Consider the following 16,654-nt stretch of genomic DNA (forward strand, 5'->3'; position numbering starts at 1 on the left):
TCGTTGATTAAAATAAAACTATCACACTTTAGCTTACTTATAATACAAACAAAAGAAGAAAACAAGTATAAAAATAAATATAATATGATTATTTGTTCCATAAATAAACTTAAATAATAAGTGAGCTATAAGTTCCTGTTAGTAGGGATTCTGTCGATGTTTCAACCAGAAATGTACAATGTATTATTAATAAATAGCTTAGAAATTATAACTAATGAGCTGTTGACAATTTGCTCCAATCGTTGTCTGCAAAATAATAATAATAAAAAAAAAAATAGATCAATAAATAATTCAGCAGTTGTTAATATGTTTAACATAAATTAAAAATAATAAAACAAATAAATATACAAATTAAAATCTATTTTAAACCGTATAATAATAATTTATATTTTTATTGATTGCAGGATCGATCAATAATGTAGGAAACATAAAATAAAAAAACTGTATATTGTGTACAGTTGCCATGCAATTTATTAACCTATTGCTAACAGCAATACTACTGATAAATAGCTTAGACAATATTTTCTGTTCTATAAACATATATAATACATACAGGACAATTTTTATTTATTAAACAACATTTATTATTTTAAGATCTATTAATGTTTTTAAAGATATTTTTCAAGTTTTTACTCTCATTAATGACAACATATATTTTTAATTTTATATTCTGAAGCTTAACATTTATATTTTGACAATTAATTTATGAGTTATAAGTATTTAATGTTTGGATGAGTGAAGTGGAGAGGTACAATGATACCTTTCAAAATGCTAATCTAATACTTCTCTTGCCTACATTTTAAATATTTATAACCCATAAACTACTCTAATTTTCAATTTGATTACAAAAAGGATTGATTTAAATTAAGGATTATAAATATGGTTATATTTATAACATATAACAATCATTATAGAGGTATATTATATTGCATATTGATATCAAAATTCACATATTGAAATGCTGATGTTATTAACATAAAAATTAAGTTAGCTTACCATGTAAAACGTTTGATGTACATAGCGTTGTATATTTAAGTCGGTTGGTTTGATTGTTACCACGGATGTTTTGAGGATCAGAACAATGTTTAATAAGTTTTAAAATGAATATTTACACTATTCTATAATATACAATATACATACATGCTACCAAACCATACCATACCATCAGGTGAAGTACACTAGTTTGAATGTTATGTGTCCAAATAAAATTGTATAATATATTATATATATTCCAATTATTTTAATTTTACTTTGAACTTATCTACTGGCAGTTTAGTTGTAAATATATTTTTTATTTGAATTAAAAATTTATTTCACAGTTTGTGATAAATATTATATGAGTTATTTTTTAAAGACAGTACTTTCTAGAAGAGAAACTTTAACTGAATATCAGTATTAATAAAATTGTTTCTTATATCACCCAAAAAAACACCTCAGATTTCAACTAATATTTTTAACCTATTAGTAAATATATATTACTAAAAAAATTACTAATTTACATAAATATTGTTTATTATTATTATTTTATAATATTGATGTACACAATTATAATTTTAACCAAATAGGTACACAATTTTAAGATATTTTAATATTCTACAACTTTGTATTGAACCATTCATTTATATACTTAATAAGTAGGCTTGCTATTCATCCCGGTGTCCCGGCCGGTCATTTATTTTGTCTCAGTTAATGGAAACTGAGCGGAAAATAACTTAAATATTGTATTATTTAATAGCTAAGTTTATTCATTAACTAATAAATGTAGTCTATGTAAAAAAAATTGTATTCGTTTATTAATTTTAAATAAAATAATGGGTATTTATTATTTCTATATAATATATGGGATATATGGGTTATGGTCAACTATTTACTCCAAATAAAGATGTTTGACAACATTTGGCTACAGGAATAATTAAAATAACTGAAAAGTACTTAGTATGTTTATACATGTTTCAAAATCATAAATAACAATTTTAATACCGGTCACTGAATGATTTTAATTTATTTAAACATGTGGCATTAAAACTTTCATTAGCATATTGAAAAATGAACAATGCCCAATACAGTGTTTCTGATAAATAATAAAATATTCATGATTCAAACTACATTTTTGATAAACAATGATTATTAATCCAATATGAGAATGAATAAGCTTTGAAGAATAAAAATAGGAATAGCAAATTAAATTTGTTGTTAAGCAATGTATTATAAGTTATTGATTGAACTTTAAGTTTAATAATAATATTCTTAGTTTAAAAATAATACTCATTTATTATTAGGTAAATAAAATAATATTATCATTATTGAACATTCAGTCAAATATATTAATTATAGTCAAAGCAATGATAATAATTATTATGGAAAATTATTTTTAAATTATAATTATTTATTGTTAAAAAATAGTTAATAGGTAATAATTAATAGTTAATCGTTAATTTGTTAATAGTTTGAATAGTTTAAATTATTTTTTATAGTAATTTGTTGTTGGAAAGTAAAGTATAATATTTATTAATAATACCATGGCTTATATTAACTAAAGAATAAAAAATATAAAACAAAATTAGAAATACTTTTTGATTTCCAGACATAATATATCAATAAAACAAATTATAACTAATAATAAACTTTTTATTTTCTAATGAATTTGTACATAATATATACATTAATAATATCAAAAATATTATCATGTCTAGATTTATGATAAATTGAATTTAATATGAAATATTATAGATATATAGAATTATAGAAATTGTATAGGTATGTGAAAAAATAATGGAAGATTTAACACACCACATACATGATTTGGTTCATTTAATTTAAATATTAACAAGTAGATTAAATGAGCCAAGATAATATTGAAATTTAAAAACATTTATTCTTATTTTAATAAAATAAATATTAATTATTCTTAAAATGAATATTATTTTAGTTAAAGTATTTAAATAGTTACTAGCATTAGTATTACCTTCATAGCAAAAATAACATTTTGACTATAGTTATTATATTATATAGTTACAGTTAGGGAACTGAAATATTAAGTGATTTAGGAAGTAAATAAATTAAAGTAATAGAATACTATCAAGACATATATAGGAAATAATTTTGTAAGAACATGGTTTGTACGGTGAATGCTGGCCAAACAATTGGAATCAGAGCCAAACACTGTAATTTTATAAAATGATGCTTGATCAAAATCTTTTTAAAAACATCATTCTATAATAATAAAATATTAAAAAGTATTAATAACATGCAATTTTAAATTATAATTACCATTTGGACTGATTGTCTCACGCCTTGCGAGATTATCCTCTATTTCTAATTCTTGTGCTTGTAATCCTAATTCACGTTCTTCTCTTCTCAATCGATTCACTTCACTCATTAGTTCACAATACGTGTGCAAAAGAGATGGTTCATCTTCATTTTTTTCACCTCCTAAATTAAATATTAAAACCAATGCAATATAAAATACAACTATAGAATTGATTGAGTTATAGAAGCAGCTAGTATTCTTAAATTTGAAACAAATATAAGATAAACCGTTACATTTTTTTAAAAAAAAAAGGAGATCAGTTTGCCAAAAGTTGTAAACATTTAACTAAGGTGGTTACTCAAACTCCTGAAAAATTAAATGAACTAATACATGTATTAATAATATATTCGGTTTCCGATATTGAGTGGTACTACATGAAATTTTTGCTTTCTATGAGTGTTTTTATGCCAAAATAGAAAATATATTAACATATTGTAATAAATTAATTGTTAAACAATAGTTTAACATTTTATTTAAAACCCAAAACATTATAAAAGTACAAATATTATGTATAATAACTATTTCTTTACCTTCTCCTCTAAGTTTTTTCTCTACTTCAACCCCTTCAGCTTCTAAAGTTTTCAGTTTAACATCCAATTCTTCCAATTTTCTTTGAACTTCTTGTGCAATACGTAACCTTTAATCATTTGAAACAATTTTTTTGTTAATAAAAGAAATTTGTAAATTGTATGTATAATACCTTTTCCGTTGGGACTGTCTAGCAATTTTAATCTCAGACTTTGACATTTTACCATCTGCACTTTGAATACTAAAGTCATCATCGACTTTGTTTTTTTTGGATTCATCCATAGAGACAACAGTTTCTATAAAAAGAACATGTTTAATTTTTATACTTATTGCAGCATACATTTTTACATTTTAAATAAGTACCTAATAATTCTGGATTATCAATATTATAGCAAGATGGTAGTGGTGGTATAGGTGGAGCCAATGAATCTATTAAGCGACGTCTGATTTCAGATTCACTATTTGATTTATATTGCACAGGTTTATCTCCAGCAGCTGAGATTAATTTTTTATCCTAAAAAATAAATATTTTTTATTATTATTATTGTAGTGAACAACAATTTAAATAAACTGAAATTAAAATATCTCATTAATATATAAAATATTAAAATAATACTAATTTAATGTTTGTAAAATTCAATGCATTAGTTAACTTAAAGCAAAACATACAAACATTTCAGTATTATCATACACATTATTGAAATTTATCATGAAGAACACTAAGCTTTTGATTATATTTTAAATGAGTGTTTCATTATTAAAAATTTATAAAATAATTTATAATTAGTGATTTAAATTTTTAATTACAAATGTAAAAAAATATTATTAATATTTATCTACGATATATGATAGAATGATATTGCAGAGATTGTAATCTTATATCAGGGGTGGCCAAACTTTTTTTGGTCATGATCTACTAAAAATATACTTCACCTTTGATGATTGACTTCCATAGAAATTTTTTTTTATTATTGAATAACTATAACTATTAAGAAACATATATGGTGTGTGGCCCTAAAAATAAATTCTAACATGATCGACTTTGAAATTGTCCGAGATTGACTGTTTGGCCACCTCTGTCTTGTATAATATAATAATCAATGATAATACCTATTCATATTTTAATATTTTATTGGATGTTTAATAAACAATCAACATAATTTTTTTAAACAGTTAATTTTACTAATAATTATTAATTTCTGATCAATAAATCATATGTTGTACAACATAATAGTTCATTTTTACCGTTGTAAAAGTTTTCTAAGAAACAACGAAATAGTTAGAAAACAATAGGTAACATAAAAAAGTTGAATAATTTAAATACTAAATAGTAATTTCATTACAATATTATTATTTATGCACACAGTATAAAAATTGTGAAGATTACACTAGACATGGCAAATAAGATCTTATTAGTCATGACACTAGATGTATTCCAAGAAATGTTGTAATTAATTTTAAATGATTAAGATGTGTGATTAAGCCACTAAGGTGTTAAAGATATTCATAAGTATATTGATGTACAATGTAATACTACATTATAATCAAGAAAATAAAGCAACAGAATCTAATATATTGTGTAAACTACCAAATAATCTACAATCTATGCAATTTTTAATTATTAAACTTATAATAAATAGTTCTAAGATTCTAAATATTATTTTTAAGTGATAAAATATTACAATACAATAAAAAAAAATGGCTCTAAAAGGACATACATTATCTCCAATGAATGTAGAAACATTATCTGCCGACTGAAATTTAAAAGATAAAATTAATCTAATTAATAATTTTAATTAGTGTCAAAAATACATTACATATTACATTGTATATGTAATATACATTTTTATCTATAATTTAAGTTATATTTTTAATATGTTCATTACTACTTTAAAAGTTTAAAACTATGTTATTATGTGAAATAATTTTTAAAAATAATAAATTTTCCCTGCAATACTAATTTTATTAATAATAAAATAAATTGTAATTTATCTTAATGTTTGCAGTGGTATTGCAAGTTTGTCAAAGTAGACAAATATCTCATTGTTTCCCCAAAATTCTCTAATAGATAAAATGTTATTTTTTGATTCACTCAACAAAGTTCATTTTCTTTTTTTATTATTATTAATAAATAGAAAACATGAACAATAACTAAATGAGTTGACATTTTTTTTAAACTTGGTTGGATAGCGTGAGAGAAGAGGGTATCCATTGATACTACTTTCAATAAATGAACTCAGTTTAGTTCGACTTCATGATAAAATAATACGACTATTTACGTTTGAATGAGTTATAAGGTAATGTAATAGAGACTAGGTTGGTGATGAGAATTCAACAGTGTCTATAAGAAGATGTTGTACCCACATGTGTTGTCTCCGTCTTACACGTGTACGACATGGCAAATGTTTATTCACTAGTTTCAAAAGTATGCAGTTAGTTTTGATATTAGAGTGAATTAACCTATGTTAAAATTTAAAGGTAAAATTATTATCAAGGGCTCCACATAGCCTTTTATTGATATTATTTTTAAGTAAGTTATGACTGAAATTCTAAATTTTAAAATAATCATAAATTCATAACTAATTTAAAAATAATAATATCAATAAAAGGCTAAGTGGGGCCTAGATAATAATTTTACCTTTAAATTTTATAATAGGTCAATTCACTCTAATATCAAAACTAACAGTATACTATTGAAAAATGAAAATTTGCTATGTCGTACGTGTGTAAGACAACACACGCAAGTACAACATCCTCATAAGATGTATAATATTTATATATAACACTAAAATATTTTATTTATATCTTATTTATACTATAATCACTGTTTCAATGCTGTTGTTGAATCGGTTGAGACATATCAGAATATAACTTATTATTGATGATGAATGTATAAGGTGTAATAAATGGAAGAACATACCAGTGTATTACCAAAAATAAATGCATGAAAGAGACATAATTCAGGGTGATATTTTATTAATTTAGTAGTATTCTAACCATAGTGTACTGTTAATATGTAAAATGTTTAATATTCTTATATAACGGTATAATTGATGAATACTTTAAAACGTTTCAAATCTTTTTTAAGAAATTTAAAGAAAAATGAAAGGCTTTGGAAAAAAAATTTTTAGATGAATTATCTAAAAAACTAACATTTATTAGCAGTGTTATAAATATATATTTTGTAATGAAACAAAATTGGCGAATTGAGTATAATTATAGTTAAATATAAATGTTTTACTTTAGGTATTTATTTCTTTAAATTATACACTATTTTTTTCAAAGCATTCTTTCCTAAGTATACCCTATTATTCCTATTATATTTTTTACATGTTCCATATAATATATTTTATATAATTTAATAATTATAATAAACTATAAATTAAAATATTAAAAACATTACCTGAGATTTTTCTTTTATTTTGCCACTCATTAAAAACTTAAATCTAGAAGGAGATGTTTGATGACTAGATGGAGAACGAATTTTATTTGGTGATGGTGTCTTCTTTTGAAAAATTGCAGCCATAACAGTTTGAGTAATACTACGTTTTCTTTCAGGACGATCATTTATTATATTTTGTTCGTTTCTTTTTGGTGTATCACACTAATGTTGAGGATTAAAAAAATGTGAAGATAAACATATGTAATTAGTAATAATATAATTATGTGATTTAATATTTTAAAAGCTTACCAATGCAGAATCAAGATCAAATTCATCAATTGATTGACAACTTTTACTTTTTGTTAGTAATGAAAGTCCATCACAATTGCTTTTTACTGCTCTTCTACGTTCTAACTTTTCTCTAAGTTGTCTAATTTTATCTTCAGGACTTATACCTAATTCAGAATCACTCTTTAATCTAGCTCTGGCCCTAGCGTTTTCACGTATTTCTTCAGTCGACTTTAATATTTCAGCAACACTAGATGTTGGGGTATTTTCATCAAATAGTGCTCTTCTTATATCAGGCAATGAAAATGCTTCTGAACATGATATCTGTTGGGTAGGACAAATTTTTCGTTCACTCAAAGGACTTTTTATAGGAATTAGAAGAGATGTAGGTCGGGCTTGTACATCTGCATTACTATGATGAACAGGAAGTGGTTTTGTGAATTCAAAATTTTCTGTATGAGATTCTGGAGAAAAGGGCGAACTTTTGTTACGACGAGGTTTTCTTTCATGAGGTGATTTACTTGTTATTTTACTCATGACCATATCATGAATTAAATTTTTTTCTTTCATTCTCTCATTTGTTATTTGTTGAAGTTTATAAGTAGTAGAATTTTGTTCTTGTTCATTTTGCTCTTTCAAATTATTTTCATCTAATTTTTCTCCTTTACTATTTTTTTTCATTTTACGTACATCAATAGAATCTCTTATACTGTTGAATGGTGTTATTTTTTCCTGTAAACGTTTTACATAATTCTGATAGGTTTTATTAGAGTCCTCATTAGCAATTGGAGTTAGAGCATCATCATCAATATTATTTTTATCATTGAGATCCATTACAGTAACTAGATCACTGGTCGTTGTAGTATCATTATCATCTTTATCAACTGACATATTATAAATAGCATTCAATGTCTCTACCACAGGTGTTTTAAGCTCATCATCGTCCATTTGAGGGTTGGTTACAAATTCCACATAACCAGTATTGTGTAGCAATGTTTGATTTAATGCAGCGACATGCTCATTAGTATCATTGTCACTAATGGTATCCATGAATTCAATGTTATCACTATCAATTTTTCCACAGACATGTCCATATTCATCTAAATCTTCATTGGGTCGTTTCTTTGGAGAATTTCTAGGTTTACGTTTTGATTTAGGTCTCTGATGTTTTCTATAAGTTAATGATTTTATTGGTACATGTACAAAATCATCCCAAGCTTCAGATACTCCAACATCATCATCTCTTGCCCAATCAGAAAGCTCTGTTTCAGTTTGTCCCTCAATAGTGTGATCATCGTCATTATTATAATCAGGCACATGAACATAAGATTCAGGATGTAAAATGTCAGTACAGTTAGGCTTTGAAACATCGTTCATAAATAAATCAGCAGTAGTTGAAACATGTTTTAATATTTCTCCATTTCTAACATTTTTATCTTTTATTGGACTTGGAACTGTAATTATCTTATTAAATCCATTATCTGAATATTTTGGTATGCATTCAGATTCAATTATTTGTTCTTTTTGTTGTTCTATATCATTCATGAGTTCACCTCGAGAGTTATGGATTTCTAATTTTGGTAAACTATGGTTTTCTATTGGAATATCCTTATCATCAGACGAAATATCAGGAATTTCTAAATCATTTTCAGTATCTGTCGAAGCATCTGTTGATAAAGAATCTGATTCAATTTTATCTTCTATTTGGGAACGATGAAACTCTGGTACAATTATAGAAGTTTCATGAGCTGGACTACGAGGACGTAATTCATTATCATGTTCTTGATACTGAGTATTAATTACTTCTATTACTTTATTATTAGTTTCGTTGTTTTCATTACAGTCATTATTTTTTTCAGAATGTTTTAAACAGACATGTTTAAATTCATTCATTTCTGATAGTTCTTTTGATTTTTTCTCATTTTTATTAACAACAGGACTTACATTTTGTAAAAATGCTTGCATAGTAGGACTGGGGACTGGTGCAGGATTTAATTTTTTTTGACACTCGGATATTTGATCAACAAAGCTTTTAAATTTTGTATCTAAAGTTACAGATGAGCCAGATTTTTTTACTGCTATTCCATTTCCATTACCAGCTAACAAGTATAACTTTTTCAGTTCTAATGAACGTTTAGTAGCGATACCTTCGGTAGACTGAGTTCGATTAAGTTCATATCCAGGATTAGCAAATGGAATAAAATTTGGTCGATTTTGGGCTCTATTAACTATTTCTGCAATTTTAGGATTTTCCGGAACTAAAGGATCAACTTTTGTTTCTTCTACCTTACGTTTTGATTGAATACTTTCGCTTACAATTATATTTGGAATACTGTGCCTTGTTGGAGTTTTATCATCTCGCTCAAATTCAGAATCTGTTGATATTTCTGTAGCAGAATTACTACCACCAGAACTTGATGAATAAAAATCAGTCGCGACCTAATAAAAAAAACATTAAGTTTTAAATACTATTAAAAATATAATAATTTTAATACACACCAGATGCATATATTAACATATATTATATATCACACATAAACATTTGTAAAATATCAATAAAATAGGAATTTTTTATATAATATTATCTTTTGTTAAAATCTAAATACTAATAAATAAAATGTTTTATAATATTTATTATTTTCTGTTATAACACTTATGAAGTATCTACTAAAATGATTTAGCTATTATTTTAATTTTTAATATATATATATATATAATATAAATGCATCTGAATATAAATCATCCCATAATTATAAAACACAAATTTATGATTATTTGTTAAAAAAAAAACATTAAATAAAACTTTGATTAGATAGTACAATAAATTTAATATTAATTAATTACATAAAATGCAATTTAGTAAAATAAATAAGACATACAAAACAAGCCTTTCCCTTCACTAAAAAAATTCCAATTTCAAAAGCCAGTTGTATGCGTTAAACACATAATAAACGCGATAAAATTATTATATAATTAATATTTTAAACTTATAATTCATTTTCAGTTTAAATCAGTTGTTAATAAAAGGATATAAATATGGACCAATATGTGTTATCTCCATTTTACTAAAACATAAATTATTAATCATAATATGTATACGATTAACAGTTGTTATTTTGTATATTTAGTTAAAATAATAGAGTAAATTGACCAATTATCAAACCTAAATAGGATAGAAAGAAAAGAATATTATTGATCTCTCATAGGTTTTTTATCAATGCTTTAATTTTTAAGCGAATTATGAAATTTTTTAAATATTAATAAATGGAATACTTATCATTCATTTAAAAATGAAAATTTTATAAAAATTTAATGAGAGAATAAATGTTCTTACCTTTAACTTTGACAATACATTAATTCACTCTAATATTTTAACAATACAAAATTGGAACGGCTAATTGCAAATTAATGTGATGTTAAATGTGCATCAGTAAAATGGAAATAATACAAATGGATACAACATCTTTTTAAGTTTAGATTTTATTAAATAATAGTTTGTTAGTTTATCTTTTTAATCAATTTTAAATATACAAGAATATCACAACATAAATATAGATATATTTATACATATAGATTATAGGTATATATGTACCTATATAAATTAGTTAAATTCACAATAATTTTAAAATACAGAAGACATATTATATTCAAAAAATGAAATTATTGAAACACAACGAAATCACAAGTAACACAAAATTCTAATTATTTTTACCTGAATTGTTTATTCCATATGATAGTTGAGAAAAAGGCTTATTATGTATATCTGTGAGGATTCTGTACTATGATTTCTAGCTTAAATTTTAATATTTTTTCATACATGTTTATATAATATAGACTGTACATGGATGAATATTTAAGTATTAATTATTTATTTTACTATATTGAAATTTACATAACAATACATTCTTTTTTTGGTTGTTTATTTTCATACTTTTTAATAGCCTTTTCAACTGTAGGCGTATATTTTGGATAAGGTTCTGTAGTGACCATATTTAATTTATTTGGCTTACTATAATTTTTATTTTCAATTATTTTTTTAGATAAACTGGAGTCATCAGTAAAATTATTTAACAAAACATTATCATTGTCTTTAATCAAATCATCATGGATTTTTAAACTAGAACTAACATTATTATTTATTACGCAACCCATTGAAGATTCAGAAGTTTCTATTTTATTTAAACAATCATTATCATTTAAAATTATGACATCATTTTCTAATTTTGATTGAGGATTTGCAACATTTTCCATTTTCTGAATACATTCATTTTTGGATCCATTTTGAAAATGACAGGAATTTAATGATGAAGAAGATGTATTTTTCATAATATTATTAAATGAGACATCACATTTTTTTATTTCAGATTTTTGAACATTAATATTAGAACTTTCAAGATTATTATTGAGACTACAACTATCTGTATATTCGAGATTATTAATAAAATTAGTATTTAACGAATTAAGAGATTCTTCAACATTAAATGTATTTGTATTATCATTGGTTTTAATTGGTTTTAAGGATTCATCAATATTAATAGATTCACTATCTTTATTTAAAGAATTTTCTATTGATTTGGGAGGCGTAAAAAATATCACCTCTGTATCAGATCCAGTATCTGTAGTGGCAGATGATATATTAGGGATACGTAAACAAACTTCTTGTTTTCTTATTTCTCGTGCCTTAATTTCTTCTTCACCTTCAGTTGCTGTGTCGCTTTCATCATCTAAAATGTATATAATGTATACAACTTTATAAACAAGACAATAATTAATCATAAAGAATATTTAATTAATTTTAAATTCAGAAAAAGTATGTTTAAAGTACAAAACATTTAATAGTATTACCACCACTATCAAATTCTTTGTAGCTGAAACGATCCTGTGATTCATCAGATTCATTTTGTGAACTTAGACCGTCATCTTCAACATTTATGTTACATACATTGTCATTATTAATATTTATTGGCAGTAATTTTTTCTCTTGATTATCATCATTTAATTCTAGGTTTTGATTCTCGTCACTATCACTATCACTAAAACCAAATGTTGTATATGTTAAAACTTAGTTAAAACTTAAAAGTGAATGTACTAACCTAAATTCAGATAATTCATCGGAAGAAAGCATTTCATTAGCTGAAGCACCAAAATTACGATCAGTCCATTCATCTTCGTCCATTTCACTAAGGACCAAATCTTCTTCTAAATCTAAATTTTCAAACTCTACTCGTTCAGGAGTTTCACCTCGATCTAATGATTCCATTGATGCTTTTGTCTGATATAAAATTAATAATACAGATAAGTTATAAATAATAAAATTTATAATATATTAATAACATACTTTATCAGGAGTTTTTGTTAAAACAATTGGTTTAATTCCTAAATCTGGTTCAGTCTTTTGTTCAAGTTTACGTCTAGATCGCATCTGCTGTGTCCCAGACATTCCAAAGTGTTGAGAACAGTAAAAACGGTTATCGTATTTACCTTCACGGTCATACATGTAATTACCTAATCTCAGAGTTGTATGACAATATTCACAACGGAAACAACCACGGTGAAAAAATCTGCCTTCTGCACTTAACCGTTCCATTAAATAAACACGGTTTTTACAAAAATGACATGTTTCACTTCCACCTTGTGGAATTATTACAGTATTTTTAGTACCCTAAAATTATTAAATGAAAATACATTTTAATTTTAATTTATTTGTATAAAATCTATTAAAAAATAGACTCAATATATTATCAGATATAAAATGTATCAAAAAAAAAAGTCCAGAAAAAGTTAAGAAATAATAATAATAATTTTCATTTCCATTCAAAATTATAGATGCAATTCATTTATTACAACAAAGAGGTATAAAAAGCGAATTTTAATAATATTTTAATATCCTTGGGTATTATTTAGAATATTTTTTTATAAAACTGTATAATAACAAAAGTTATATGATGTTTAGATTTTTGCAATAATATTTTCTTAATGAATATTATTTTTTGATTTTTAAAAATTTCATTAAAATATAAAATACTAGATTAAAAAAGATTTACTCACAGATCTTTGAAGTAGAGGTTGTTCAGGCTGTTTATTTATGGTAGCTAAATGTGCAGCCATTGCTGAAACTTTATTAGCACCACGTAAACCTTGATCTAAAATATTTCCATCTTTAATTTTTCTATTTAGTTTATTTAAATTATCATCAATTTCAAAGAATTTTTTGTCATTGTTGATATTATCTTGATATCCTTTTACATGAAGTTTTTTCTTAATTGCGCTAACCTAATACATTTAATTTATTATTTAGAAAATCATATTCAATAATTATTGATTTAAATCTTTAAATAAAAAAAAAAAAACATTATATTATAAATAATAATACTTTATCATCAAATTGAGGGCGACTCCATTTAGGGACTTTTTCAGTACCATTTTTAATGTGTTTAGCATTTACTTTACTTTCTTCGATCTTCCGTTCTATTTCTTTTACATTCCAATCACTTTTATCAATTTTTCCTACAAAAAATAATAGGTATAATACATAGATGAATACTAAAATGTAAACTGCATAATTATATGTAAAATAATTAATAAACTATAAAATTATGTTATAATTATACCAATAGCCCTCATGAGGTCTTTAGGTTTTTTATCAGGTGCTGGGCCACCTTTAAGTTTTGCTTCAATTTCTTTGGCTCGTACTGAAATATCTTCTTCCATTTTATATCGTGGAGAAGAGCAACCATCTTGTACACGACTGTCTCGTGGCTTAAATAATAAAATTAAAAATTAAAAAGAAAACACAACTATAAATAAAGTACATTATTAAAATTATATGTTGGTATTATACAAACACACCTTTTTCCATCACACATGCTATATTGTTATTTTCAAATATAACAATATAACAGTATTAAAATAAGTCACAAATACTTAAAATATGAATAGATAATTATTGACAATTTAATAGTAAGCATATCACAATTCACAAGTATAAGATGATTTTAAAGTAATTTTTTTTGTTTTTAGTCTCAATTCAATTTTTATATTTTATTTCCTAAATTTCTTAATATAGTTTAATAACAGTTTGACACACATAATCATTAATGCACAAAACATATCACTTATTAATTATAACTTATTAATTCATTTAAAATATTATTAATTAACTTAATTGGTTTCAAATTGTATAAAAAACACGTACAAATTAGTTCAAAATGATTTAATACATTAGCAATTGTCTATAGAATTTTAAAAAAGGAGAACAATTGCTGTTGTAACCAATTCTTTAATAAATAAAATAATAATTATAGGGGATGAATGAAACTGATAATTGATATTATAAAATGTTTAAATACATATCATATAACTAAATTATTAGTAATTATTATTAGAATAAACACTTCAATAATTTAAAGTAACCATACGATTTTGTTGAAAAATATGGATAAGTTAATAAAAATATTCACACATCAACACAACAATCACAGTTTTTAACACATTCTCCTTACACTTGGAAATAATTTTTTCTCCAACTCTCTAGCTCGTTCTTTAAACTGTTCATGGTTATTTTCTAAAAACTCATCTTCTTCGGGTTCTCTTATATAAATTTGCTGCATCCGTAAATGTAGTCTTTTTTTTATTTGTGCCTTATTATTAGTAAAAATATTAATATTTTTTTGTATTAATACAGTCAATACTTAAATACATTTTATATAATATAGACATTTTTTTAAAGATTATATTATCAAATACAATAAACCACAATTAACTTACCAATGATCCATTATTTATGTTGGTACGCCGCTTTCTATTACGTCTTTGTATAGAAGAAGTACTTTTATCAATAGTAGAAATATTATTAACACCTGAACGTTTTCGTGACTGCGAAATAGGTTTTACTAATGTAGAAGGTTTTGAATACGGGGCAAGCATATTATTTCTAGCAACATGGATTCTAAAACGACTTTCTGCTGGTGTAGGTCCATGATCACTGTCTTCCTAAAAATGTTTTTAAAATAATATTGAATTATTCTAATTGATTTATACAAAATAAATTGTAAATACCAATTTTGGATGATTTATATGTGGAATTTCTCGTCTGAACGTATCATACACTTGTGACAAATAAGATAACATGGTTAGAATATCAGGTATATCACACTGTTCCATTTCAATACCAGACATTATCTAAAAAATAAAAATCTTAGTATAACATTCAATATTAAAAATAATATAAAATAAACTTACAGGCGGAATTCCAAATTCATGTTCTAAAATATCAAAAGCTAATTGATTATTTTTTGCCACATCAGAGGATGAAAGAGTAAAGAAATCCACCAAGTCTGGGCGGTACCTATGTATAATTGCACATAATGCTAAGCCATTTTTAAATGATTTCGCAAAATCTTCAACAGATATTGAATCGTAAGGTTCAACTTGAGTTTTTAACCAATGATGTAATGTTTCTTGATTTACTTGACTTTCTAAAAAAAATAAACTGTATAAATTAATAACTACTCATATATTTTTAATAACTATTGTTTATTATTGATATGTAAATAAAAATAACAAAAAACACACTGTTAGAGAACACAGTACTACACACGAATAAGTTTTGTGTATTTTATATTATTCACCCTTTATTGCAGGATCAAGTGCAGCCAAACGGACTGTTTTAAAATATTTAAATAAAAATATTTTTAATAAGAAAAATAATAGTAAACATAAAACAAAAAACAAATTATAAAGATAGTTTACCTTTTTTTCGACGTTTTTTTGGAACATCTTGAACTGGAGTAATTGTTTGACGAGGAGCTTTGAGAAGTTTTTCCACAACAGTCTTGTCATCACAATCAAATAAATGTACAACTTGCATAGGTAAAACAGCACGTGTATTAAGATTTGGATATCTTGTATGAGGATCAACAGTATAGCCAGCTATATTTTTTTGTAAATTTTCAGGTGTTGTTTGACCAAGAATATGATAGATTGATTCTCGTTCAGCTAATACTTCTAATGGATTAGAATCTGGAGAGCCCCAATGCCTAATAGCCCAACAGGTATCCATTGAACTCAAAAAACCACGAGCGCAACCAGAACCAGTTGGCCAAAATGGCTAAAAATATAATTATTAATAATAATGCAGTTAATAA

At 24.5% G+C, this 16,654-nt stretch overlaps 1 protein-coding gene across 5 annotated transcripts in view; it reads right to left on the reverse strand.

Moving 5' to 3' along the window:
* Positions 1-66: 66 nt before the first annotated feature.
* The window catches only part of LOC114132361 (F-actin-monooxygenase Mical), a 29,497-nt gene continuing 12,909 nt past the window's right edge, over positions 67-16,654 (reverse strand). Inside the window, exons 9-29 of one of the 5 annotated variants that reach the window (XM_050204366.1) lie at positions 16,260-16,617; positions 16,139-16,171; positions 15,750-15,985; positions 15,567-15,689; positions 15,276-15,500; positions 15,011-15,148; positions 14,120-14,267; positions 13,882-14,015; positions 13,557-13,781; positions 12,847-13,170; positions 12,602-12,780; positions 12,354-12,541; positions 12,105-12,232; positions 7,530-9,947; positions 7,242-7,442; positions 5,557-5,592; positions 4,202-4,352; positions 4,011-4,134; positions 3,841-3,947; positions 3,271-3,432; positions 67-246 (exon numbers count right to left, since the gene is read on the reverse strand). In XM_050204366.1, coding sequence (XP_050060323.1) covers positions 212-246; positions 3,271-3,432; positions 3,841-3,947; positions 4,011-4,134; positions 4,202-4,352; positions 5,557-5,592; positions 7,242-7,442; positions 7,530-9,947; positions 12,105-12,232; positions 12,354-12,541; positions 12,602-12,780; positions 12,847-13,170; positions 13,557-13,781; positions 13,882-14,015; positions 14,120-14,267; positions 15,011-15,148; positions 15,276-15,500; positions 15,567-15,689; positions 15,750-15,985; positions 16,139-16,171; positions 16,260-16,617 — 5,673 coding nt within the window. In that variant the 3' untranslated portion in view covers positions 67-211. Of the gene's footprint in view, positions 247-2,931; positions 3,163-3,270; positions 3,433-3,840; positions 3,948-4,010; positions 4,135-4,201; positions 4,353-5,556; positions 5,593-7,241; positions 7,443-7,529; positions 9,948-12,104; positions 12,233-12,353; positions 12,542-12,601; positions 12,781-12,846; positions 13,171-13,556; positions 13,782-13,881; positions 14,016-14,119; positions 14,268-15,010; positions 15,149-15,275; positions 15,501-15,566; positions 15,690-15,749; positions 15,986-16,138; positions 16,172-16,259; positions 16,618-16,654 lie in introns of those variants that run through there. The other 4 variants (XM_050204363.1, XM_050204364.1, XM_050204367.1 and 1 more) reach the window with 4 other exon arrangements.

This window comes from Aphis gossypii, chromosome 3 (assembly GCF_020184175.1).
Source record: "Aphis gossypii isolate Hap1 chromosome 3, ASM2018417v2, whole genome shotgun sequence".
Lineage (NCBI taxonomy): Eukaryota > Metazoa > Arthropoda > Insecta > Hemiptera > Aphididae > Aphis > Aphis gossypii.